The 27,658-nt window shown below is 36.9% G+C and overlaps 1 protein-coding gene across 3 annotated transcripts; it reads left to right on the top strand.

Annotated features, from left to right (window-relative positions):
• The first annotated feature begins 917 nt into the window (after window positions 1-917).
• Window positions 918-26,917, top strand: LOC129253659 (sodium-coupled monocarboxylate transporter 1-like). Of its 3 annotated transcripts, none has more exons than XM_064107605.1 (15): window positions 918-1,630; window positions 3,045-3,110; window positions 4,950-5,001; window positions 6,505-6,572; window positions 10,951-11,105; window positions 12,126-12,266; window positions 14,624-14,753; window positions 15,685-15,773; window positions 18,215-18,327; window positions 18,668-18,735; window positions 19,636-19,722; window positions 21,934-22,151; window positions 22,820-22,920; window positions 24,093-24,220; window positions 24,815-26,917. In XM_064107605.1, exons 1-15 carry the CDS (start codon window positions 1,265-1,267, stop codon window positions 24,911-24,913), a joined length of 1,881 nt encoding a protein of 626 aa, XP_063963675.1. In that variant the 5' UTR covers window positions 918-1,264; the 3' UTR covers window positions 24,914-26,917. The 3 variants fall into 3 exon arrangements, with proteins under 3 accessions (XP_063963675.1, XP_063963684.1, XP_063963678.1); XM_064107608.1 differs by having other exon boundaries at window positions 1,138-1,630; window positions 10,990-11,105; XM_064107614.1 differs by lacking the exon at window positions 6,505-6,572 and having other exon boundaries at window positions 1,130-1,630.
• Window positions 26,918-27,658: the final 741 nt, after the last annotated feature.

Genomic DNA, 27,658 nt, shown 5'->3' with positions numbered 1-27,658 from the left:
CCTGTGTCATTTTTCTTGGGGGGTGGGGGGTATTTCAAGTGTTATCGGGCAAAATAATGTGCCCTTTTTATATATATAGATTTTGAAATACTCAGTCCTTATAACGATATCTCAGGCGACAAAGGGTTAGCGTGAGGTTGTAATAGGTATTCTGGATTCAGAATAACATTGGAAATAGTTGAGGTTTGGGGTATGGTTTTTGTTTACCTGATGTGTACGTTTCATCATGGCATCCACTATTATATGACAGTATAACAAGCGGAAGAATGAACCCAATGTCAATGCCACTTATGGCTGACCTTCAGAATATAGGCCTACGTTACCACTTCTATTAAAAAAAGTGACATTGAACCCTCATTATTATTATCCTTGGCGTTAAAACGGATGCATTTATTTACATTCAAAGGTCCTGAAATAATATTATAGAGCAGTTTAAAATCTCAATCATAATGACAATTGCAAACTTAATTGAGAAATGATAACATGCATGTCGGGTTGGCATTAGTGCATTCTGCGGGGATATTTTTATAACGATAGACCAATAAAAAACAAGTTTAAAATCAATCTAATAGATTAATATTTTCGTTCTCAATTTTGGATTCGTCTACTACCAAATTACTTGTATTGCACTCACAATTTGAAAACTGCCCATATGCTAATTTAATACAATTTTTGGTGGGCTCGGAATGAGGTATAATTAATCTCATATTTTAATCTACTTGTTGAAACGCCATTCCCCTGTTTTCTAGTCTGTTAGTTCGGACTGAAAGAAAGTACAATTTCTTTACAAGGGACCTTTTATGAGTCAATGGGGGGTGTTGCAAGAAAATATCTGCAATCAATTATAAATATTATCTTGTAAATTCCCTGGGGTAAATTCACAACTGATATATCAATTTTAGCTGTATTAGCCGGGTGTAGCAGATCAGATTACACTCCTTGTTTTCAAGAAGCGGATTAGCAATCAGTCGCAGATTTGTAATCAATTACAAGAATATGATTGAATTAGGGACCGAAAACAGACTTGCAATCGATTGCAAGTTTCTTGCAACGTCCCATTAGAGATCGTTTCTGATTGGCTAACCGATATTAAGTGATCGCGTAAAATTATTTTAAGTCGCCAACACCTGGTGTTGTGGTCCACATGTAGGAGTCATGCGTGCGTGAACTTGGTAAAAAATATATATACTGGGACATGCAGGTATATATGAAGTTGTGAAGTTAGTTGTTGAATTTATGCTAGACCGTGAACTAAGAAACAAAAATGATGAATATCTCTACAGTCGACGGACCAAAAGAAATGTCATTTTCTGGTGCGGACTATGGTGTTCTTGGCGCCATGCTCGCATTTTCTCTTGGCATAGGTTTCTACCAGGCTTGTAGCGGGGGTAAGCAGAAGACTGCTGAAGAATTCTTGATGGCAAATCGTAACATGCACCCTGTTCCTGTGGCTCTGTCTTTGGTGGCGAGCTTTATTTCAGCTATAACCTTCCTTGGAACTCCTTCTGAAAACTATGTTCATGGTATCATGCATAGCTGGAATTGGCTTGGCAGTATTTTATCATCCATCGCAACAGTTGTCTTTTTCTTGCCAACGTTTTACAATCTTGGCCTAACCAGTTCAAATGAGGTAAGTTATATCAGGGATGGATCCAAGATTTCATAGGGGGTGTCAAATGATAAGAACAATATTTTTAGGCGTATATGCCTACTCGGTGTAACACATCAAGAAAGAAAGTCTGATACGCAAGTATACACATACGTACATACCCTCACTCTGGGGGTGGATATCCAGGGGCGGATCGGGGATGGACAAAAATAATTCAAATTTCTTCCGAACGGCCGCTCGAAGAGCTAACCCCCCCCCCTCTTTATTTTTTGGCTGATAAGGAGGGGGTGAATATATTTTAGCTTTATTCTGACAAACAAGATTGGTTTACATATACGGCATAAATGAAGAATTCGAGCGCAAAGTGCGAGGTGAAATATTGTATGTAATGACCTGAAAAGGGGGACATTTTATGGACTGCTTTGCAGAGATTCATAAAGAGGATGTGTTCCATAATCAAAAAATGTGAGCGAGAAGCGTGTGCTGAAAACTCTTAACATTGAGATCTGAAAACAGGATTCTTTATTAATCATGAACAGGACGCACCTCACTAATCAGATAATGTAAGCGCGCAGCGCGTGCAAAAGATAAATAAATTCATACCTAAAAATGGGGCATTTTACCGAGCACTCTTTTTTATCATGACGGGATTTGTAACTAAAACAAAAAAATGAAGGCACGATGTGCACGTTGAAATATTTGTTAGATAGTAACTCCAAAACTGGCTATTCCAAGAGTCATGTAATCCTCCTGAACAAGATATATATTATATCTTAAAATAGGCAAAGCGTGCGCGAACCATGGGAAAGTAGTGACCTAAAACATTTTATATTTTCTGCTTCTTTCCCTCACCTTATTTGATTCATCCAACAAATAAAGTGAGCGTAAAGCGCGATCTGATTTTGTTGATGTACTAATCTGATAACGTAAGAGCTTAAGTCGCATTATTAATGAAAAGCATTAAGTAAATCACACAAAAAGTAAGATCGGAACTTAAGCAATTTTTGTTTTCTCCTGACCTGAAAAGAGACATTCCAAGCACTGGTTTGAATTCATAAAAAGATATTGCAAGCACAAAGCGCGAGCTGATTTTTTTGATACGCTTACCTGAAAACGGGTAATGTTAATTAGCGTTTGCATTCATGAACATGATAAGTAAATAATTTCATTAAACAAAAATAATGAAATCATGGAATTCATGCCAATTTCTTTTAAATATACTGACCTGAGAACGGGAAATTTTAAGCAGCGTTTTGATTCATGTAAAGGATCACAAATCACTTTTTCTTTTCCCTTTTCTTTTTTTTTCACTCTCCTTTCTCCCTTCTTTTCCTTTCTCTCTATTTTACCCTCCTTAAAAAAACAGTTATATTTGTTAATACAATATTCCTCAGAATATAAACTGAACAACATCTTTCTTTTTATTTCTGGATAGTACCTGGAGAGACGATTTGGTAAAAGAGTTCGCATTCTTGGAACCTTTGCTTTTTCATTCTATATGGTAAGTCCCTGAGTCCAATTACAGTTTATGAGTAATTTTGAACACCAGACACTAGCGGGGGAATCAAAGCTTGATTTTCAGCCAATTAGCAATACATTGACGACTTATGGGGTATTGCAAGAAACTTGCGATCAATTGCAAGCCTTTTGGGGTCCCTAAATCAATTATTTGTCTTGCAAGTAATTGCAAATTCTTGATTGATTGCTTATCTGCTCCTTGAAACAAGGAGTGTAATCTGATTTGCTAGAGCTAAAATTTATCTATCAGTTGTAAAATTGCTACAGAATATTTGCAATTGATTGTAAATATTTTCTTGCAACACCCCCTTAGATTACTAAAAGTTGTATCTGAGGCAAGCAAAAAAATGTTCACACGGGCCTCATAAATTTTGAAGATTAATTTTTAAATGGCTCCTTTACTGGGACTCAATCGATTAGTTAGGAAGTTAAAGATACCAACCCTTCTATTTCTCCATGAAGTAATGCTATGCTAACCAGTGGCAGAGTGGCCTATACAGTGCGTATCAAAAAAAAGTTTACACTTTGAAAAAGCACTGGGAATTTAAAAATATGCAACATGTGGGTAATTTTTTCACATATAATCTTGGGTTTGGGTCTCATCTATCTAATGCAAGTTAAAGTTTTGACAGAATGTTACCCTTGACTGAGCACTGTCCATTTTTGTAAAGCTCGTAGAAATCTGTTTGCGCAGAAATGCTTGTTTTCACGCTGTGTAAAGGGGAAAGGGCGAAATCAAACTCACCCTGCGAAACATTTCTCATCCATTTCCCTTGCACTTTTAGTCAATTGAAATTAAACGGATACATTCAAGCATTTTGTAACAATTTTGCCACCCAAATTGAAATTTTAAGACTTAGTAAGCACAACCTTTACCCTTTTTTTGCCAGCTGGATCTGAGGACATAACTGAATCTGAACAAAAGTTTATATCAGACATCTCTAGCATATTTTCCCTAAGTTTGTATAATTTAAAGTGGGTTTACATTTCATTTTTCATTTAATACTTGTTTCTCCACACTTTTCCCAAGCTTGACAATAATAAAAAAAAAATGAAAATGAAGCCTAAGCCATTTTATGTAAATCACATCTCAGTGTAAAGCAAACATCGTCACGATGGCCTCAGTGTGTGGGGGGAGTGGGGTGAGGTGCAATGCACTCTTCGAAGTGTTTTGGCCAAGGAAACAAGTTAAAAAGGTAAAAGATATGTTCAAATCAATTTTACTAGCTAAATTCCTCGTGTTCTTCATGATTAAGGTCTACTTTTATTCGCATAAATATTTCAGAGGTCTGCGCAAATAATTTTTCACTAACTTTTCAAAAGTAAGTGGTGCTCATTCAAGCGGAAATATTTTTCGACAGTTATATCGTAATATGCTTAAGTGGATCTGTACCAATGTTAAAATGTGGAAAAATCTTCAGGATATTACAAATATATAATTTTACAGGATTTTTTCTAAGTGTAAACTTTTTTTTGATACGCACTGTATATTCAAAATGATTAACTGTGCAACTTTTTTTTATTGTAATTTGATTTGGCTGGCTCCCTTGCCTCTGAACGATGCTTGTAATAGGTCTACCTCGGAATTGGATAATGTTCTTTCAATGAAAACTAGCGATCCAGATCTGTTCATTACCTTATGATTTTTCAGATTGGCTATGTGTTGCACTGTTACTCTTATACATAGTCGAAGGTATTATGTTTATTAGACATGTACATAATAGCACTCCTCATGTTTGTTACATGTAGAGTGATGATACAGTTCTTATCCTTACAATTCCTCAGTCCCCTTCTCTTTTCGATTTTTTTTTATACGTTTCAGCTGGTGTATCTTGGTATTGTTTTGTATGCTCCATCACTGGCTCTTAATGCAGGTGAGTCAGCCGTCACATTTGAGTACAATTCAACTTATAGGCGGACTAACCATGATAACTTTAAAAACCTTTGCCCTTCAAATTCGATCTGGCGGGGTAATTTTGATTCATTTGAAGAATGGTTTTTCAATCCTTTTCGAACTCCTTTAACATACTTGTATCACCTTTCTTGAATAGAGTGAATATTGATAAGGTGTTGCCCAGAATTATACCGTTGTTCATTCAAGATTTTTTTTTATTGGAGTTCAATAGAACTTGACGGAAGAGGTCCTCATATCATCATAGCTTAACCTTACTCGAATGATTTGATCCGACACATTCCTTTTTCTTCGCATTTTTTTCAAAATCGCTCCCTATACAGTGCGTCCCACAAAAAACGAAACCGAGATTTATCGATGATTTATCATAACTTAATCACAAATACAATGGACAAATGACCTACCACTGTAAAGCTTAGAATCTCCTCTTTCATCTGAAATTACTTAGATTATTTTTCATTCACGCATGAGTGAGAAAAAACAATTTGAAGAGGGGATACCAAAAAGTCATTTGGCGGGCTGTATCTGAGTTTCAAAAAGAAAACCACATTTTTAAAAAGTTCAATATCTGCTCTTTAATTTGATACCTCAGTTACAGAAAATGGTCAAGAAATGACAAAGTTCTGGTTATTTGAAATAAGGCTTGAATTTCAATAATTTCATAAAATGAAGAGGTTCTACAGGCTAGCGTTCAAACTCACTTAACACTCCGTTTTGTTGACGAACAGCCATGCATTAAGTCTGTTGTTATCCATGCGATAGCTTCTGTGGGAAACCGGTTGAAAACACGTTTATTTAATGAAATTATGGAATTACAAGCACTGTTTCGAGGGAACATAACTTTTTTACTTCTTGACCATTTTTTGTGAATAAGGTATCAAATAAAAGAGCAGATATTGAACTTTTTAGGCATGTGATTTTCTTTTTGATATTCAGATACCCCCCGCCAAATGAGTTTTTGGTATCCGTTCTTCAAATTGTGTTTGCTCACTCATGCGTGAATGGGGAATAATCTTAGTAATATCAGATGAAAGAGGAAATTCTAAGCTTTGCATTGGTAGGTCATTTGTCTATTGTATTTGTGATTAAGTTATGATAAATCATCGCTTAATCTCGGTTTCGTTTTTTCTGGGACGCACTGTATAGGTTAAAAGAAAAATAATTAAACTTTTTAGCAAATTGTACTCAAAAGACTATTCCAGTTGATTATTTCATATAGATGAAAATCGAAATGAGACAAATATTTGATATATTTCATGATAAGATTTTCTTTATTGTGGTAAATGATGGGGGAAATGACTGTCTACATTTCTGGTGCTGTTGAAAGGTGCACAGTCGACTATGGGGAGCTATATTTTCTTTTATTAATAAATGATTTTAGACCAAGAATGACAATGTTTAGATCTCTCTCTCTCTATTGCTATCTCTGACTGTGTCTACGGTCTGTCTCTCACTCCATATACAGTGACTGGACTGGATCTCTGGGGTTCTGTGTTTTCAATAGGTATCGTCTGCACGCTGTACACCGCAATAGTAAGCAAAAACATTTAAGGATTTTCGTGTTATTAAATTTATCTATATGGTAATAGTATACCTTATTGATTTCACAGGGTGTAGGTCCCTTCTTATGTTTTCAGATTCAGATTAATTTATTTCACACTTCTTTAAAATACACAAAAATACATCAATACAAATAAAATGCTTATGCAACAGAACAGATATTGACAGAGAGAGAGAGATCTAAACACTTTCATTCTTCGTCTAAAATCACTTTTAATTTGTATTCACCATTTAACAGCACTATAAAATTAATGTAGACAGTCATTCCCTCCCCCCCCCCCCCCATCGTTTATCATTGAAAATTTCATCATGAAATATATCAAATATTTGTCTCATTTCGATCTTTATCTATATATATAATAAATTGGAAGTCTTTCGAGTACAATTTGATAAAAATTACTTGCGCAACTCTTTTGAATGAATTATGTATGGTAGTTAGGGCATGGCCAATATCTTTCAAAATTTGTTTCATTTTGTTGTCATATGCTTTAATATCCTGATTTAGAAGAATTAAGAAAACTTATATAAGCTATAAAATTACGCGCGATAATAAAGATTATTGTTAGAACAAGCGAGTAAAACGTTTGCGAGAGAAGACAGGAAATCAATTATTGGCCATTACGGCCCGCGAAAATCAATGCACTACCCTGCGATTCCGTGGGAATTCTCCACGGACACGCCCCAGCAACAGGTCTGTGGTTGGCTGGACCAGGGCTGGACACGTCATGGGCGGCGCCGTCACGCAGCACCATTGGTGACAGCTAGGAAACGGCAACGTGGGCACAGCCTCTACGCCAAAAAGAGCCAATGACATGCATTTAAAGAATTCAGGGACGCGCGCAATACGCGACATATTTGGAAACACATGTTCGTTCTCAACTCAGCACTGGGCCATGGGGGATGCAGACGTCAACTTGCCCTCCCTCCCGCCCATTTAAATAATGGTTGTTGTGAGATAATATTGTTAGGGTCGGAGGGCATTGCATGCCTCAAAAAATGAGGTATTATATGAAACCAGATTTGATAAGATCATATAATACATGGATGTTAACAATTCTCTTGTGATTTCTGTTAATACACAAATAATGAAATCTGTCGAAGGCAATAATTGTGCTAATCAATTTAAATGTGGTAATAGCAAAATTTTAATGACAGGGTTCAAGATTGCTGAATGATGGCAAGCTTTGCCTGTTACAGTTTGTTGAAATAGCCTTAGCTTTGGTTGGTCATATTGTTGATGGATAACTAGTAGTGGTTGGTTGGTTGGGCTTGCGTTCGGATGGAATTATATTGGTTGGCTGCATAGGCTAGTATTAGTTGGCTGGATGGGCTTGATTGGTTGGCTGGATGGGCTTGCACTGGTTGGTTGGATGGGTTTGTAATGGTTGGTTGGGCTTGATTTGGTTGATTGGGCTTGTTTTGGATGGCTGGATGGGCTTGCATTGGACATGTTGGATGGTTGGATTCGCTGGTTATGGTGTTTGGCCTGATTACCGAGGTCTTTTTTTTTCTTATATCGGTCAAATTTCAACACCATGCAGGGGGAGGCACTGTATACTAATTATGTCAAGAAAACCGGGAGAGGGGAATCCAGCTTCCCAAAGTCTCCTGGCTTAATTGGAAGTCCGACTGGATGTCTTCCTCCCGGCAGGTTCCCCCTTCCAAGAATTCACGTTCTGGTCTTGAAGCCTTTCCCCCAACTTTATTTCACACACAAAGTCATGAGATAGTCTTGTATTGAATACATGTAGATGATAAATGTAAAGAGGGGAATCCGTACCCCAGGAAATACCAGCTAGTCCTGGAATCCCGTTTGGATCTCTTCTTTCTGGGAGGTCACGTACGTGACTCGATTTCCCCCTTAAAATCTGGTTGATTGTGGCGTGATGAATATTGTATAGAAACTGCGTTCTTGGTAACAAATTGTAAATGTCATTTTAGTAATCTGGGAAAATCCCCCAGTGGCAATAAAAGTTGAAAAACGGCAATGTCATGTTTGATCTGTATTTATTCTCGCAAACATGCACATGCAATAATAAGTATACACTTTATAATTGACCTGTATATTTTGTAGAAACACTCAGGTGCGTTATAGCAATAGGTTGTAAATCCAAGAGCCTGATATATTTGAATAGGCGACATAAAAGTAAAATGAAAACATGTATTTAAGACTATTTCGTGTTTGTGCCGTACACTTATTCGGATATTGATCTGTAAGATATATATTCCAAAATGTCAATAATTTCAATATCGCTTTTTATGATACAGGTCAAACATGTCATATATAAGGGTGTGATCTGTATGCGATAAGCATCGATTTATGATGTCAATGAATCTGTTCAGAAGATTTAAAGTGCTAGTATTTATTATACACTTCATCGTCGTAATGTTAATCTGAACAGGTGATTGGTTTAAACCTCGTATAATGTGACCAAAGTTAGTTTCAACAGACTTCACAAAATTGGGCAAAAATGTTTTGAATCCTGACATTTGACGTCACAAGCAATTAATAGTACCCTGAGCCATAAATACTACAAAAATTATATTCGTCATGATAAAAATTGAACAAGTGATTGGTCTAAACCAGCGGCGTAACAGGGGTCGGTGGCCAGGGGGCAAGAGCCAAAAATTTCCCGGTGATATCATGGTATGAACAGGCGTAATGGTGTAATGAGGCGACGATTTTGAGAGGGCCAGATATTAAGTATCGGGCTTTTTTTTAAGTTGCTAGTGAGCGATCAAATTTTGTGATAGATTTTGAAATGATATCCAGAAAATAATATATTTCACTCTTCTCTCTTTCCATTCCCTTTTTTTGTGGTCTGTACGCCACTGTGAACAGGATTCTTTGCGGCAGTAGCGTGAAGAGTACAAAAAACGAGGGGCGCAGTATGGTGCATGTGCTAAAGAGCTGCTATAAGTCCCGAGAGAGCGAAGCGAGCGAGAAAAAAAACCACCTTTTTATGAGAATCTAACTTTGAGATATTTTTTGACATTATATTCAGTAAATAAAATCATACCCCACACTTGCCCTTTGCTTTTCTTTCCTCCTTTTTTTTGGTTTTTGGTTGTAGAACTTTTGGGGCTATGGTCCAACCCTTCCATACTCATATACGGCAGTGCTATGCGGTTGGGGTCCGGGGCGGAGCCCACGGAAATTCTTGATATCAAAGCCATTTAAACCTCGCAGATTGCCGCTATTTTTAATCAAATCTTGGGTATATACAGAATATAGCTTTTACACAACACATTTATTCAACCCAGTTGCGTAATGAACCAAATATTTTGAGTGGGCAAAAATCGCTAGCGAGCAAAGCAAGCTGGAAAAAAATTGCCTATTGAAATTAAATTCTAATTATGTGATAGATTTTTCCATTATATTCAGCAAATAACACATTTCATTGTTTCCTCTCGTTTCATTATACGTTGTCCCCTATAATTTCTTTTATTTCATCTTGGGTGTGGAACCAAGACCTCCCCCCCCCCCCCCCCCCCGCGCGCCTGTACGCCAGTGATTGAACGTAAAGCTTAATGTAGGAAGGGTCCCTACAAGGGGACGCTATAGAGCCATTTGAAGGTTATGGATGAAGAGCCCCTACTGCGTGGGGTCTGGGGCAAAGCCCTGGTAGCTTATATGCATAAAATTTAGCAAGCTTATAGCACAATGTTGTATGCTGTCCATCTTTCTTCTGGCCCGCTCTTTATTTTCAATCATCGGCGGCCCGGTCGTGTTATTAAGGGGTTTTTTTCTTGTCCCTTTTCTTTGTTTTCTAATTTAGCTTCTTTTTTTTAAGAATTCCATTCTACCTTCGTTTCCCGCTATTGTTTGCCACTTTGTCATCTTTTCATTGATTTCCCAGTACATAGGCCTATTTCGGAATGATTTGTTCTTTCTCAAATGTTCTCTTTCGTTCTTTTCCCGCTTTCCTTCCTTTTCCATTAATTTTTTTCTTCTTCGTTTTCTTTTTACTTTTCCCTTTCCCTTCCCTTTTCCTCCTTTCCTTTTCCCCTTTCCTTCCCCTTTCCCTTTCTTTCTCCCTCCCTTTTCTCTTTTTCCCGTTTTTTTTTTCCCGGAGAAATCCGCCAAGGGGGCAGCTTGCCCCCCCTGCCCCCCCCCCCCCCGCTTGTTACCCCACTGGTCTAAACCACTGAAGTGCATGTGCGACAGCGACGTTTAAAAAATGAAAAGCAAAAAAAAAAAAAAGACAGAGAAAATGGTCATCGCACCCAAATAAACAATTTTGAATTAGGTCTAATATCTATGCGCTACATAAATTTGAAATATTATTATAATCATCATGAACTAAAACTGGTTATTATTATATATATTTTGTATAATTACATACCGCAGGGGGGTATGAAAGCAGTTCTTTGGACCGATGTATTTCAGGTAACATTGATGGTGATTGGTTTCATAGCTGTCATCATTCAGGGTGCTATCAATGTTGGTGGTCTTGATAAGGCATGGCATATTGCTGCTATTGGTCAAAGATTGGACATGTGGGTGTAAGTATTTCAAGTATTTTTTTTTTCTTCTTATTTATTTATCTATTGATTTTTTTTTCTATTCCATTTTATTATTATTTCTTTCTGATTTTTTTTGGGGTGCTAAAGTAATCATATATAAATCAAACCTTAATCAAATTATATATATATATATATATTGTAAAGAAATGGATGAAGAGAACAATGGTAGGCGTAGCTTAAATCAAGGTTCCCCAGAGCTATCTACCCGTTGGAAAAATTGGTGATGCCGAAAAAATGTCTCTTCCGGGAATCGAACCCGGGCCCCCAGCTTTGAACGCCGGTGCCTTAACCACTAGACCACAGAGACGGGTTAGTGGCTAGGGCGACCCCGATCCGCTTGACCGTCAGATAGACAGATTTTCGACACTTTACCAATTATAATTTCATATTTTCATATTTTATGTAATCATACATGTACATGTAAATTATAATCTTGTTGTTATCACAGGCTATCAACTTTGGCTAATAACCACTTTAGTGCCCAAGTTAATGTTTGAAATTTAATATTTTCTTTTCGTTTGAATACGCATGTGACAAGCATTTCATTAAGTAGAAAATGTTTTAAAATTGTTGCTAGGTCATGCAACCATCTTAAATCTCTGTACAGCCACCTTCTTTGTACAACAGATCTTAGAGTAGTCCATCCGATCAAGGGTTGACATACCATACTGATACATCATGTTATGGAATGCGTCTATTCTGATTTTTTTTCTTTTATGGACAAATTGAGGGCCTTATTCGAAGGGGAAAAAAACATGCATTGTAAATTCTAACTTGTCTACTAATGTTCTGATTTTTTTTCATTGTATCTTTAACACGTATTAAAAAAGACCTAGAGACATTCAGCTAGCAATGTCTTTTACGTTTTTTTTTTCTTTTTGCTTATTTATTTTTATTTTTTAAGTTTAACCAGAGAAATAGTATGTGGTTAGGATTATTCTGATAATAGATTGTCCATTTGCAATTTGTAAAGAAAAAAAATGTGTTATTTTCTTCTAGATGGAGTACTGACGTCACGGTGCGTCACACTATATGGGGAATTGTGATTGGTGGAGGTTTCAACTGGACCAGTGTATTTGGAGTGAACCAGGCACAGGTTCAAAGATACCTCACATGCGGATCCATTCAAAGAGCAAAAGTGTGAGTTGATCATGAGTGTTATATAAGGGATGTGTGTGTGTGAGGGGGTGTGTGAGTGTGTGTAAAGGAGGGTGCGGGGTGTACGTATGGGTGTGGGAGTGTGTTGTTACAGAGAGAGAGAGAGAGAGCATGATGTTTGATTGTGCATGGGGTGCATAATTATGTGTTTGTATTATACCTCTTTTGTGATGAGGGTGTTTTGACTTTATAAATGTATCTTACTCAATGACATCGATACTCGATAGATTTGCGGCAAATATAATAAATTTAAGTAAATAATGTGAAGGATTGTTTCAGAAGTGTTTATTTACTGTTAGTGAACACACAACCGCGTAGCCAGGATTTAACTTTGGAGGGGGCGGTAAGTGCACGCGAAGCGTGCCAACACCTATGGCCAACACTTACAGAGCGCGCGAAGCGCGCTCCCTAGGGGTGCAGGGAGGGGGGAGTTTCCCCCCTCCCGCGCGGAGCGCGAAGTTTTCAATATCTCATCAAATTCAAATCAAAAGAAGGCGTCTCTTGCGTCTCTATTACCCTTATCAACTCGAATATTGATTTGCTATGATTAAAACAAAATTGTTTCGAGAGAAATTATGAGCGCCCCAAAAATGGGAAAAGATTGAAGAATTTGAAATAATTCCTCTTACCGCGCGAAGCGTAGAAACTTAAAAACTTTTTATAAGAATAGAGAACAGAAATGATTTTGCCTACCTCGGTCACATCAGATTTGATTGCAAAAAGTGTATCCACATTCAATTTCGCTTACTCAAGTCGCAAAACAGAGTAGAAGACGGGTATATACAGAAAGGAAATTTGCGCTATTCCTTCCCGCGAATAGCGTTGAAGCTTTAAGTATTAAAAGAATTTCTCTGAAACGTTAACCTGTTCTAATTTTGATATTTCTTAGATTATATAACTCGATTAAGAAGAAAAATGAGCTCAAAATGTGAAAGGGATGATGCAAGCTAGAAGAGGGACTTTTCCTTTCCCATATGCTCGCGAATCACGGAAACCTCTGTGATATATTTTGGAGAAAAAAAGGTGTAATTTCGCTCATTATAAGCGCTTCCTTTTGATTAAGAACCTTTTTGTGATATTCAAAATTTCAAATCAATGGCGCAAAACGAGACATGGATGTGCAGCGATGTAGAATAAAGTTTCATATCGTACATACTTTTGCATATAGCACGGCACAAATTTAATGCCTCCCCTTTGAGCAGATACTTTGCCAACTACTTGCTGAAAAGGGGAAGAAATAGCATTTGGGGACTCAGGGACTGATGGTAATGTTTACCCGCTCCGAACAGAAGAGCCAAAATTTTGTGTCAATGCAATATTAAAAAAAAAAATACTTGTCATACTCTTTACACCCATGTATACTTAATAATTTCTGGCAAGAATATACGATTCCCACAGCCGGTGTACAGGAAAGGAGTGGGAAACAAAATGGAAAAGCAATTTTGATATTTTTCCCGCGCGAAGCGCGGAAGAAAATTTTGTATGAAGAGAGAAAAACGTCTCGTTAAGGTTTTTATTCTTTTAAGCAAAAAAGAAGGGAAAGGACAACAAAGCTATACTTTTCTTCCCTTTTCTCCTTTCGCTTTTTCTTTTTCTCTTTTTCTCCTTCTTTTTTTTTTCTTTTTGGAAGCGTTTTGGGGGGCGACCGCCCCCTGGCTACGCGCCTGTGAACACATAATTACAATGACGAATAAAGTTAGGCAAAATGTGGATGTATTTGGTGTGTATATGCTCTTCTTTAACTTACCATATTTACTTTCGTCATAAAGAGGTGTTTGAAATTGATACGGTAATTATATTTGGAGTTTACAAGATTATAGGAAATGGCTGTTTTACTTATCAACAGCAGATGATAAAAGTATATACAAGAAAATGGAACTAACGAAAAGCTCAAGAAAATTATTATGAAGTACAGAATAACTTCTAGCTTCTAATTAACGAATTAGAACTGATGTATACACATGGATTTTATAAGCATGATAGTATAAGGGGATATCAGTGGTATTTTTTTTTCTATTTAAAAACACAATTCATCAAATTGTGTACAAGATAAAAGGTTCCTAGCGTTTGAAAATTTCCCTGGAAACTTTCCAGCCCTTTGCAGCCTTATACAGGCAGGTGAACTCCCAGTTCAAAGACTGACGTAAGTTGAATGATTATGTTGATATATTCCTATCAAATACTTAATTATAAAAAAGACTTTGGCTGAAGCAGATAAAAAAAAAAGGTATTTTAACTGCATTACATTTCAATAGGCAGCTATGGGTTTCAGGATTTATTATATCGACAATAATCATTCTATTTACACTTTGCTACCCTTTTAACGATTTTTTTTCTAGAGCCATCTTAATTGCAACATTTGGTATGATAGCGGTACAATTGTTACCTCATATAGTGGGCGTGGTCATGTATGCTAATTACGCTGGATGTGACCCTAAACTGCATGGTGTAGTGGAAAGCTATGATCAGGTTTGTTATCACTCTAAAAATCTAAACAATCATAGAAATAATGACATTTTTAGAAATCTCAGAAAAAAAACTAATGCATATTTACGCATGCCTTAAAAACGACATGAACACATTTTTATGCTAACAGGGGTGGATCCAGGATTGTCCAATAGGGGGCACATTTTTTTAAAGGAAAATGAAGATCACTTTGTCCCACGTAAAATTTGACAATCCCCCCCCCCCAAAAAAAAAAAGGTCCTAACCTGTGGATGAATTACATATATTTCAATTAAAATTAATTGCTGAGACTCTCAAAACGGGGGGGGGGGGCACACTTGTGTAAGAACGGTATATTTACATAAAAAATATTGAATATGACTCTCAAATGGGGGAGGGGCACATGCCGGTGTGCCCCCTAGATCTGCCACTGATTGAAACAAACAGATCTCTGGTGTTGTGACAAATTACACTTTTAGTTCATATACATTTAATCATTTTTTTACAAATAATGTAACTTTTTAAAAATACTGACTTATAACCATGATAATAACAAGATCAAGTTTCATCTTGGACTGATGGGAATAAAATGACTGAGATTCAGATATAGCACACAAAAATATGTTCCAGTTTATCGTTCAGTGGTTTGCTTGCAAATATGATTTAGTGTCTTTATTGTCACCCATTATTCTAGACAATGTACGTGTTTAGGTGTGCTGTTTGGTTTTCAAACGATAACTCTAATAATATTTATTGATAATAAACAATCACTTTAAGCAGATCATCTCCATCATCAGTGATCAATTATGGGTCAAATTGAAGTTATCTCGACAAAGACATGTTTTATCGTTAAACTAATAGACAAAACTACATACTGTAGTTCTTTTTAGATATATATCCTTTATTTCTCACAAAGTGCTCAGTTACAGAAGTTTTTAATTTCATATCTTTTTAGATGATGCCGTATTTTATAATGGATCTTTTTGGTTCGATGCCAGGACTTCCTGGTTTGTTGACGTCAGCAGTTTTCAGCGCAGCTCTCAGGTAAATTGGCGACAATCGCTTAGGTGCACTTGGGTCCTTAACATAAAGCTTAGTGATTGGCGTTGGCCGTTCGGGTAAAAAAAAATCCCCATTACGATAAATAAGCTTTATTGGCCCTGATCAATGCCATAATAAAGTCGCAAAAATTAAAGTGGCAGATATATCAATAAAATAGTTAGCCTCCTAACACAGTGGTCTGAAATAATGTTACTCTTGACCCTTGGAAGTTAGAACACAAGGACTGATCCAAGGTGGATGTGATTTTTGTTGAAAACAATAACAGGAATCATGTTGATCGTCGATATCTTTTAGTATTTCTAAACACAAGCAATTATCAGGGGCGTAACAGGGGTCAGTGGCCAGGGGGGGGGGGGCAAGAGCCAAAAATTTCCCGGTCATATCATGGTATGAACAGGATTTTTTATGATTGTCCCCCGAGCATTAGGGCGAAGCTCAATACGTGATAAGTACCCCCCCCCCCCCAAAAAAAAGGGGGGGCACAGCGTGGCGCGTGCAGCAAAAAGTTGCTTAATATAAGTCCCGAGCGAGCGAAGCGAGCGAGAAAAAAATCAGCTTTTCATGAGAATCTTACTTTCAGATTGATTTTGACATGGTATTCAGGAAATCATATTTTACATCTTCCTTTCCTTTTCTTTCATCCTTTCTTTTTTGTTATCAGTTGTAGAAATTTTGGGGGCCAGTGCTATGCGGATCGGGTCCGGGGCAATGGCGACCCCTGGATTTTTAACTTCGGGGAGGCAAAAGAACATTTGGGGGCGGGTCAACACACAAATATTTTGCCTTTTCTCAAAATCGAGCAAGAAGCGCGAGCTATTACTTTTCATGTATACCCTACTGACTTGAAAAGGGACCTGTTAAGGACTAGCTGTTTGCATTGGGTCATGAAGATGATATATCTCACCAAATAAATATTGCGAGCGCAAAGCGCGAGCTGAAATTTTTTTCATCCTGAGATGATAACTGGACGTTCTATAAGCACATTTTGTAATCATGAACTGGATGACTATCTAATTAAACTTTTAATGCGAGCGCGTAGCGCGAGCTGAAATTTTTTTATTTATGAAAATTATGAGTACGCAGGATGCGTATCTCGCTAAAACAAATAATGATAATGAAAACTCTAATCGCGAGAAGCATATTGACTTGAACATTGGATTTTTAAGCCCCATTTGAACAGATAATTTACTTATCTCAGTCAACAGCTACTGTGAGCGTGTATAGCGCGGGCGACATTTTGAATTTTATAAAATGACCCGAGAGATTTATGTTACTGACAAAAATTATTGGGAGCTAACAGTGAATAGATGAGAAAATTTTCAAAATTTAAGGAACGAAAAAGCTGTTTTGGAGCACTTTGCAGCTTTAGTAGGATGCTTATGACAACATATACTATACATTTTTCTTATTTTTCAAAATTTCGGGGGTGGGGCCAACTCACTGGGGGCAAACGCCCCCTGTGCCTTCCCCTTGGTGCCGCCACTGGTCTGGGGTGGAGCCCCCGGAACCCCGTGATATTTTTAAACATTGCAGATGGCCACTGTTTTACCAAATCGTGGGTGCATAGTGTACACAACACTTATTAACTTCAACGTAGTTGAGGATAATAAACTTAATATTTTGAGGCAGCACAACATAGCAAATATGGGAAAATTTGTAAAAGTCACCAGCGAGCGAAGCGAGCCAGAAAAATTGGCCTTTAAAAATGATTTAATTCTACTTATTTGATAGTAGCTTTGGACATTTAGCCAAAGTAACAGGCTTTTTACTGTAAATCTAGCCAGCGCAAAGCTTTACTTAGGTTAGGACATAATGTAATAGTAGAAATAATCACTATATGATTTAAATTAAGAAACATTAGTTGAACTGTAATCGAAAGAGTTCACTAACCCAATACTACTTTGTTTATGTCCACCTGTTCACTGTCTACTTACACTCGCAAGGTTTAAATGAATATATTATATCGGAACCGAATAATCATCGTCTTCTCGTCATCTTTCTTCGTTTGTAACACTGGCCTCAATACGCCATCGGACGCTACCACAACTAAAAAAATATTAACAATCATAAAAATATACAGTGTTACATTTGGTGGCAGCGGTAAAAGGTTTACACCTTATTTTAACTCCCAGCTGTTGTTCAGTTTATGACATTAACCTGGTCAGGTACTGAGTGATGTTTCTCGTCCAAGACATACAATTCATAACAAATTTTCAACATGTTTTACTGAACATAATTTGAGTAACTGTTCCCTGATATAACATACACATTTGACGAATTTTTTATTTTCTATATACAGCGGCGTAACAGGGGTCGGTGGCCAGGGGGGGGGGGGGGGGGGGGGGCAAGAGCAACAAAATTGGTTGGTTCGTTTTATCACATCACATCAAGGCCCTTAATCAAACTATATTTTTTGTTCTCAGTACTATTTCCTCAGGTTTAAATGCTTTAGCTGCAGTAGCTGGTGAAGATATCGTAAAGAGTATCTGGCCTGACATCACGGATAAACGATACACCTGGGTCACCAAAGGACTTGGTAGGAAAATGCAAAATGAAATCACTTATCACTTTATGATATTTACAATTGGATCTTATTGTATTCTTGTTCATTGGGTAGGAGAAATGTGGAATACATGTTCGATATTATATTTTATCGGATTGAAAGTCTATTTTCATTAAAAAACAATAAATCGTAATATCACTGCCTCTTGCGAAAAAGAGAGAGTATAAAGCTAGTATGTCCACGTCACATATTATATTCGACTTTGATGTTGAAGGGAAACTTGTCAATTTTATTTTTAATACAGTCGTAATCAATCTTTTCAATTTTAGTATGACAGTTTGATATCCTCTTTCTTCCTCTTTTTTTCTTACAGCAATAGTTTTTGGCGTTATTAGCATGTGCTCTGCACTACTTGCTTCGCGAATGGGGGCTATTTTACAGGTAAATTCATTTAATATTTCGGGTCGTAAGGTTTCATGAAAGTATTTGTCAGATGCTTTATTCAACTGTCACTATAGTAACAGTCAGTCACCTGCACAACTCAATCATTCAAGGAATGTTTTAAGATGTTGACAACGTGTCAGATGATGTTGATGAAATTTACGGTCCCCTGTTCTACTTGTAATATATCTTCCACTCCTCACAACTAATACATTAAGCTGCATGATCTATAATATAAGTTGTTTCTCGTATCATGTAAAAAATCATAAGGACGACCCTTATCATTCCTCTTAAAACTGTATTATGAGACATTCTGTTGGAGGCGAGTGACGTCGATGAGACGTCGTGACGACGTATTTAAGACCTGTTGGATGGAATGACGTTAAAGAGACTTCGTGGCGACGTATTCGTGACCTGATGGACAACAGAAATGGTGAGGAGACGTCGTATGACGCCTTCCAGAATGACCAACTTGATTCAAAGGATACCTCAGAGATGTTGGTCTAAATTTGTTGCTCCAATGTCTTTGAGACCTACTAAGATTATAGGGACTTCAAATATGTTGTGGCGATCTCTTTGCAAGGAGATGAAAAGCACTATGCTCATTGCATCGAAGTGTAATGAATACTGTGCATTTATATCTATGTTGGGTTTTTTCCTTTGGAAAAAAAAGCTTTTATAGTAATGACTACAAAATTTTCTACCTATGTTAGTGTAAGTTTGTTCATAAAGGTTTTCTTGCCCGATACTATTTACGAATGAGTTGTCAATGGTTTATAGCAATAAAAAGTTTCTACATGTTGCCTCACCGGATATTGTGCGAATTTTAAGATATTAATTTTGTTTTGTTATTGTTACATTTGTTATTCTTCTCTTAACATCGCCTTTTTTCTTATCAAGTTTTCGATGAACATTTTTGGAATGTTTGGAGGTCCTGTCCTTGGTCTTTTCTCATGTGGTATGTTCTTTCCATGGATCAATGCAAAGGTTAGATATCTTAAAGGTAGTGTGTCATCGTAAACCCGCGGACAAGACTAATAACTAGCCTCCTTTCGCAAACCTCAGGGACGGTAAGATTAGGGTCCCCTAACACAAAAATTAACGATTAATCGTACATTCGATTTTCACGAGTAATTGTAGATTATAATCAATGGAATCAATCATAGAAAACTGTTTTACATTCATTGCTAAGCTTTGTGATACAGGCCCTGTAGATGTGCTTTTCGTGTGCAAATTTTTTTCACGCGACACCCGTTTTCATGCATGTGTACGTCTGATCATCATCGTATATGCCCCCTGAGCCGGCGGCGAACCTCTACTAGCTATGACAGCTGGCTGGAGATATTCGAAATGCAGGGCCCACAATAGATTATGATATGGATAAGAAAGTGGTTTTTCAAACAAATCGAGTACATATTGAATGGGGAAAAACTTACTTAGATATAGATCATTACAGTCCATCGAATCGATATTGCATTTAATGAGGATTATTGGTGGATCACTGGCAATTGATTCCATGGGGTCAGATGACCTCTCCAGCTGAAACCATTTCGCATGCGTTGATATGTACACAGCATGTATACGTCTGAATACCAGTCGAAATTGCGGGGTTTTTTCTTTTGGTTACTCCTACACAAACGATATGCCTCTAGCACACAATGTAATGGGCATTATGTTTTACTTTCCCCAGAAATGGGGGATACGATTCAAATTCCCGGGGGGGCCACTTCCATTGATGAGTGGATACCAGGCACGACCATGCAGTTTCGAAAAGCACCCTAAACAAGGGAAGCAAGGCTTTTCCAGATTATGAAAATGCATCTTTTAACAAGTATTTGGCTTGTGAAACCTTACAAGTATTGGAAATATATCACTTTTTTTCAGTATTTTAAACATCGTTTTTGACACCCTTATAACGTTACAAAGGCCTATATTATATACGAAACGTACTTGCCCACTCTGTCCCCTTTTACGCGTGGTTGCGCCTGGTATCCACTCGTCAATGGAAGTGGGCCCCCCGGGCGGCCTCTCGAGCTCTGGGCGGAACCAAATGTGGCTCTGGAAAGTCGTCCTAAATCGGATATATCGCTGTTAGTAGTAGCAACCAGAATTTTGCACACGAAACGCATATTGAATGTTTCCGTTGCAGATGCGAAACGAAAAAAAATCTCATGTCACACAATTTGCATTGCAGGACAGAGTTTTACGACCATGACGACGGGCCCAAAAGTCTCTTCCAAAATCAACTACCGTCGTAAATAAGCGTTCGCGTTCTCCAACGAAAGGTTGGGATTGAGCTGCTAGGGGATAACGCCTCTCATTCCCAAGGTTCAAGTATTCCGAAAATGGAATACGGGTCTGAAAATAACTAATTAACTAAACGAACCGTAATTCATTTTTGTATGAACGAAGTATAGGACTAAAAAGCATATACGGAATATCGCACCTTCGGAATAACGGTAAATGATAAATGGTGGTGGTTTTTTAATCTGATTGCTAAGAAAACATGAATGCTTGTAAGCAAGCAGCCAGAGGACCGACGGCTCAAGGTCCTATCCGATGAACCTGGTAATGAGGATAAATGCATTATCAAGGGCACTAGCGCACCAAGTGGGACTAAAATATCAAAATAACGAGCGGTAATCGCAAAAATATCCAATTGGTGTTCTCTGCGGGTTTCTTGATGATGCACTTCCTAATTTTGAATCTATAAATATATCTTTGTAAAGTGTCATTCTTCAGAGAGTAATCGATAATTATAGACAATTAACATTTTAAGCCATGTCTATCATGTCTATTCATACCTTTTATCTAAATGCATTTGTAAATTTACACTGAGACGATAATTTTTTTGAATGATTTTATGTTCAAGGAAGGGGGTGCTGTTACCACGGTTACCCACACTGCATGATAAGCGTTGAATTCCTTACGTTTTTATTTCGAAAAATGTAATATCAGAATTCATTTTCTTTACAATTTAAACGTCTTAAAATATGACTATGCCAATACGGCTTCAAGGGAGCGTTTCATGAAAGCAATTTGTCGATTAATTTCTCTTTCCAATGTGACATTATCTTTGCATCTCATTGGTTGAAAAGTAATTTGTCATCAAAACTTGAAACAATATTCCTCAACGTGTTCGACGATGAACAGGAGATAGGCATGGTAGGAGTAAATTTTGGCATTATCTTGTTTCAGGGCGTCACATTGGGCACTATTACTGGTCTAGCTTATTCATGTTGGCTTGCGATTGGAGTGCAGATGTATCCTAACCCACCCGACGATCCTCCGCTCACCACCGACCAATGTCCGATGTCAAACACGACGACAGACTTGATGATGAACACGAGTTATTTTTCTACGCTGGATTCGACGACACCCGTCTTCGATAACCTAACTATGGTGGTCCCCAATGAGTAACTATAGAAATTGCAATTTATTTCACAAATTAAATATTCATTTATGATAGATGATAAAGTTTTCTTCGATTAGCAAATTTCGTAGTTATGTCTTCGTTTCAATTCATATTTTCTTTCACAAATATGAAAAATCATGTTTTTTATTTTATGTTACTTTATCTACTTTGAATTGAAAATTTTCTTTATATTCTAAGACATACCCAAATACATTTCATAACACAGTCGGAATAATCACTTTCACCACCGTCAGGCGCACTACCCCCCCCCCCCCTCCCCGGCCGGAATCATCAAAGCCACCATCACTGCCATGACTGCAACAATGACCACCGTCCACCATAACTTACATCGATAGCTTCAACTTCAACACTTATCATCGACTTTTAACAGAGACTACTAATTCTCGTCACCCTCTCGATGCACCCACTTATGCTTCTTCTGTGAGGAAGATTGAGATAAAAATAATTTTCTTTTATAAGAGAAAAAGAAAAAGAGACCGATTATTGAGTGATAAATTGCTCCTTAAAATCAGAATTTGACCACCACCTGACCTCCACAAACATTGAATCCATGCAAAATACAACTACAAACTACACCTTCACAATCGCGTATCATTACCATCTCCAATACCTTTTCATTCGAATCACCGGCTTTATTTATCCTTTCAGATCTGCCTTGGTGAATTTCTACAAACTTTCTTATACGTGGTATGGAATAAGTTCATGGTTGGTGGTTCTTTTCGTGGCTAACATTGTCAGCTTTATAACTGGTAAGGCTATTCAACAAAATAACAGCAATGGTGATCATGTTAAAAATGACAATAATAATAATGATACTAATAATAATAACGATAATAATAAGGATACTAATAATAGTAATAATAATAAAAATACTAGTGATAAATGATAATAAAAATTATGATGATTTAGGGTACAAAAAGGCTGTGAACAAGAGTATCGGAGACAATTTTTTTAGGTTAATGCTCTTCTATTTTTGAGGGATAAAGCCTCCAAAAGAAAAATATTTCCTCATGGTTTTTTTTTGTATATTGGGGTAATATTGAAAACCTTTTCATAGTCCACTGCTAATCAGCACTATTTTGTATAAACTGCCCTTAACCCTAATTCTCCCGGGGGGAGGGCCATAATGCCCCCCCCCCCTCGACAATTTTCGCGATATATCTGCTGCGCGAAATTTTTTGACCTCGCCGCTCACAGACTTTTTACTTTAAAGTCTCGCGCAAATTTTGAGACCAAATTACGACATTACGCAACATTACGCAACATTATATAAGTGCATGTCGGACCCAAAATTGCTCAAAAACGTGATTTCATGTACAAATCCAATGCAAATTGTGTATTTAGCCAAAATTCATAAATGTATCATTATTTCTACTTTTACTGATTAAACTTAATTAATTTTGCATTGTTTATGATCAGAATTAAGTCTGGAATGATTTCCATTGAAAAAAACAATAAAAAACAAAAAGTAAAAAAACAAAGAAATACATAAGAAATTCATAAAACAATAAAATACATAGGAAATTGATTTCCAAACCGAAGTTTTTTTAATTGCGATTGTTAAGAATGCTACAAAGAATATTTTACCAAAAATTAGTATTCTAGGAGCTTTATTTAGTGAATTAGAGCAAAAAGTATGATTTATGCATAAATTAGCATAATTAATTCATATAAAATAAAATCTCATTATTTTGGATAATTTCACCATACAGCCTTGTAGATTACATCTTTGCGTCGCTTGCGCGATCGGCGGCCGAGATCTTAAGGGGGGGCCATAATGCCCCCCCCCCCCGGGAATGACAAGAATCAAAATGCCCCGGGAGATTTAGGGTTAAGGATCAATTGTCCAAGATCACGATCAGAACAATTTGCTCATCACATTATTTGAAAGTGTTATAGCTTCCCAATCTTGCATCATCAGGTCCGCAGGATCCAAAGAAACTTGACCCCCGTTTAATATGTCCAATCGTCGACAAGATGTACTGCTGTCTACCAGAGAAATGGAAGATACCATTACGATGTAGGGTAGGAGAGGAGTGTAAAGATGTGGTAAGTATGGTTATCACATATCAAATATATTAAGTTAAATACGATAAGCCTGATCAGTTTGTCATGATCTATTTTGGCCCACTTAAGTTATAGAGCCTACAAAAAAAAAATCAGCTATGAAATATGTTGTGTCCTTTTTATATTGTAAAGAGTACCATGACATTTGGTTGGGTTGTCACCTTCTTCCTTGTCACAGACGAACCAAATTGAAAGTGTTCTCTTGATTTCTCGGTACTCATCAAATTTCTATCTAATACAAAACTTGAAACGTCTGTCACTTAAAAATGTGTTTCCGTGATATGTATATATTATCTACAGGTAAGCTCTAATATTTCCCAGCAAGAGAGTTTAAATACAGAGAAAATAGTGTTTGTTAGTTTGCAAATCACGAATAAATTGATGCGACATTTTGTTTCTTCAATTGCTTTACAAATCTTTTACTATTATTATTATGCTAATATATGCATAAGAAACATATTTTGGTCGTAACAAGATTAATGCACCCGACTACCACTGCTGCTATTACTCCTCCTCCATATAAAAAAAACAACATTCTGATTCTTTGTTTATCTTTATTTTTTTTGTCTGCACTAGGAGGAGTATGAATACCAAGCCATGGAAACTAAAAACAATGTAATTCATGTCGAACCGAAGAGAGAGGTAGAATACGACGGTGAAGAATCTGAACTCTGATTTTATTCTTCTGCTATAGTCATAATAGTCGGGTTTATGAGGATACAAACTAAAACAAAAACAAAGCATTTACGGAGCATTTAGCACTGCCTTCAGAAATTATATAACAAACCCCGAGAAATTGGAATATGTAGACATAATGATATGATCATTCATGGATCAAAATAGGAGGGGAAAAGAAAAGTAAAAAACAAAAACAAAAACTAAACAGAAAAGAGAAAGAGAAAAGTAGAAGCAAAAGAAGGGGATGGAGGAGAAGGAAGAAAAGGGTGAATATCGCGACGCCTTTTTTTTTTACGAAGAACCGCTACTTGAAAAAACGAACAGGTGAATTTTTATACCTCGTTGTTTAGAAGAAGTCATCATAGTGATATGGAATATAATCAAAGTCTTATTTAGAAGAAACAAAACAATACTTAGATATACAGTATGAAATTTTATTAGTTAATAGAATGTTTTATATACTACCGAATACATACAAAATATTTGTATCCTATCACTGTCGATAGTCATGTTATAGGTTTCTTCTCCCCATGGATGCATGTCACTCGATGAGTGATGTGCTATAGACCAGTGTGCTTTGTAGAGATAGTATTGACACACTAAACATTTTCAGAAAACGATTGAATTTATATTATACAACTTTGTTTTAAATAGGAAATCATCGGCCATTTAAAGGAATCGTATACTGTAATCCGCTAAGAGAACGATAATAATAATAATCTGTTTATTTATACAGCACTCTTACAAAATGATTAGGAACAGAAATAAATAGGCCTAGATAATACATGTAAGAGTATTGATTGATAAACGGAGTTTTGATATGTTTCTTTAAAAAAAAAGATGGTGAAAGACTCATAAATCTTGTTGGAATCTCGATCGTTCCAGCATCTTCAGGCACATGCCTGAAATGCCTGAAAAGCATTGTCACCAGCTTTGGTACACACATAAAATGTTGGGCAACATTACTGTTCACTGTGTTGGGTAATGTATGTTGGTAAAAACTACTAAACCCCTCAAAAAAGTTTGGAAATCTGAGTTTGGCCATTAATTTCTCCCAACTCCCAATTTTACACAATGCATATTTGACATCATTCAATAGATGATTTAATTCTCTTTAAAATAATAATAATAATAATCCGTTTTTTATATAGCGCTTAATACATCGGAACGACGTGTCTAAGCGCTTTACAGGTATATTATTACCCCGGTCATCGGATTCAATCAGTCATTCCCGCACACAATGTGTGCACATCCTCCACTCCCTGGGGAGTATTCCAGTCAGTCGCCGGTGAGGCGCACACAGTACTGGACAAGCTACAATGACTTTCACATCCTACCGGGTACCCATTTAGCACCTGGGTCGAGAGTGGCAAAGTGTGGATTAACGCCTTGCCAAAGGACGCCAGACCGCGGTGGGATTCGAACACTTAGATATACAGTATGAAATTTTATTAGTTAATAGAATGTTTTATATACTCTGTTTACAAGGCGAGAGTCAGAACCACTACATCACGGCTCCTCCACTGCTTGTTATGATCATGCCATCACTTAAAGAGCAGGATTCAAAAGTGTTGGATGAGGTCTAAATTGAAAAGCTGCAAAACGAGCAAAAAAAAGTTTGGAAATCTGAGTTTGGCCATTAATTTCTCCCAACTCCCAATTTTACACAATGCATTTTTGATATCAATCAAAAGATCATTTAATTCTCATTAAAATGATACCATGCTTATTATGTTAATACAGAACATAATTCTTTTGTCTGTGTCAATAGAGATGAAAATCCATTCGAATCAAGCCCCTGCTTCTTCATTGTTTATGTTTTGTTGTGGTTTATGTAGTGATGGTTCTGTGATGGTTTGAGTCGTGGTTTGAAATACCCATGCATGTTTGTTTGTTTGCTATGTGTTTGCTTGTGCAGAGGTGTGTTTGATATGTTTGTTGATTTTAAGGTGCAATGAAACAATTTAAAGAAACCGATGAGAAACTCGCTCATCACCACGGAAAAAAGAACAGTGACTTTCAATATTGTGTCATTTTGCAACTTTTGAGTTTTGACCTTGCCCCCACATTTCAAGGCACTGCACCTCCATGTGAACCATAATCATATCATGTAGGGTATCATTTTAAAGATAATAAAATGATCTATTCATTGATGTTAATTACACATTGATATTGACTAAAACCGAGGAGGGATTATCGCTCAACGTCAGATTTCCAAACCTTTTTTGAGGAGTTTATATATATTCTGGCCAATTATTATCCAATTGAGCAAACTTATTACCCAATTATTAGTTTTTTTATTACCCACTTTTGGCAGATTACAACCAATAGTTATGTGGACAGTATGTTGCCCAGGGTTGGATAAAATTTGGGCCTTTTTTTCCCAACTATTTTATGAGTGTATTGATCTGTGGAACATGAGTAGAGTGCTGTCTGTTCAGGGGTCCGTTGCAGAAAGAGTTGCTTTTAAACGCAAGTCAGAAAATCAATCGCATGTCCCAAATGCGCGCTGTTGATTGGTTGAAAATCAAGTTGCGCATGATTTTTAGAGTTGCAATTGATTGCAAGTCTTTCTGCAACGGGCCCCTGGAATGAAGCCCATGCAGGACGTTTTTCAGGGCATATACAACAAGACTATTACGTGATCAAATTGTTGCTATTCAAAGAGACTTCGCCTTTAAAACTTGAAATGTTTATTATGATGATTATAAGAAGTACCATGTTAGAGGTATGCATGTTTAT

This window comes from Lytechinus pictus, chromosome 2 (genome assembly GCF_037042905.1).
Source record: "Lytechinus pictus isolate F3 Inbred chromosome 2, Lp3.0, whole genome shotgun sequence".
NCBI classification, from domain to species: Eukaryota; Metazoa; Echinodermata; class Echinoidea; order Temnopleuroida; family Toxopneustidae; genus Lytechinus; species Lytechinus pictus.
The sequence above is the reverse complement of the archived record's forward strand: the minus strand, read 5'-3'. Positions and strand labels throughout refer to the sequence as shown.

Coding starts and splice junctions, on each gene's coding strand:
- LOC129253659 (XM_064107605.1), top strand. CDS start 1,265: ATGATGAATATCTCTACAGTCGACGGACCAAAAGAAATGTCATTTTCT. Junction 5,002..6,504: donor ATCACTGGCTCTTAATGCAG/GTGAGTCAGCCG, acceptor CTCCATATACAG/TGACTGGACTGGATCTCTGG. Junction 14,754..15,684: donor TAGTGGAAAGCTATGATCAG/GTTTGTTATCAC, acceptor ATATCTTTTTAG/ATGATGCCGTATTTTATAAT.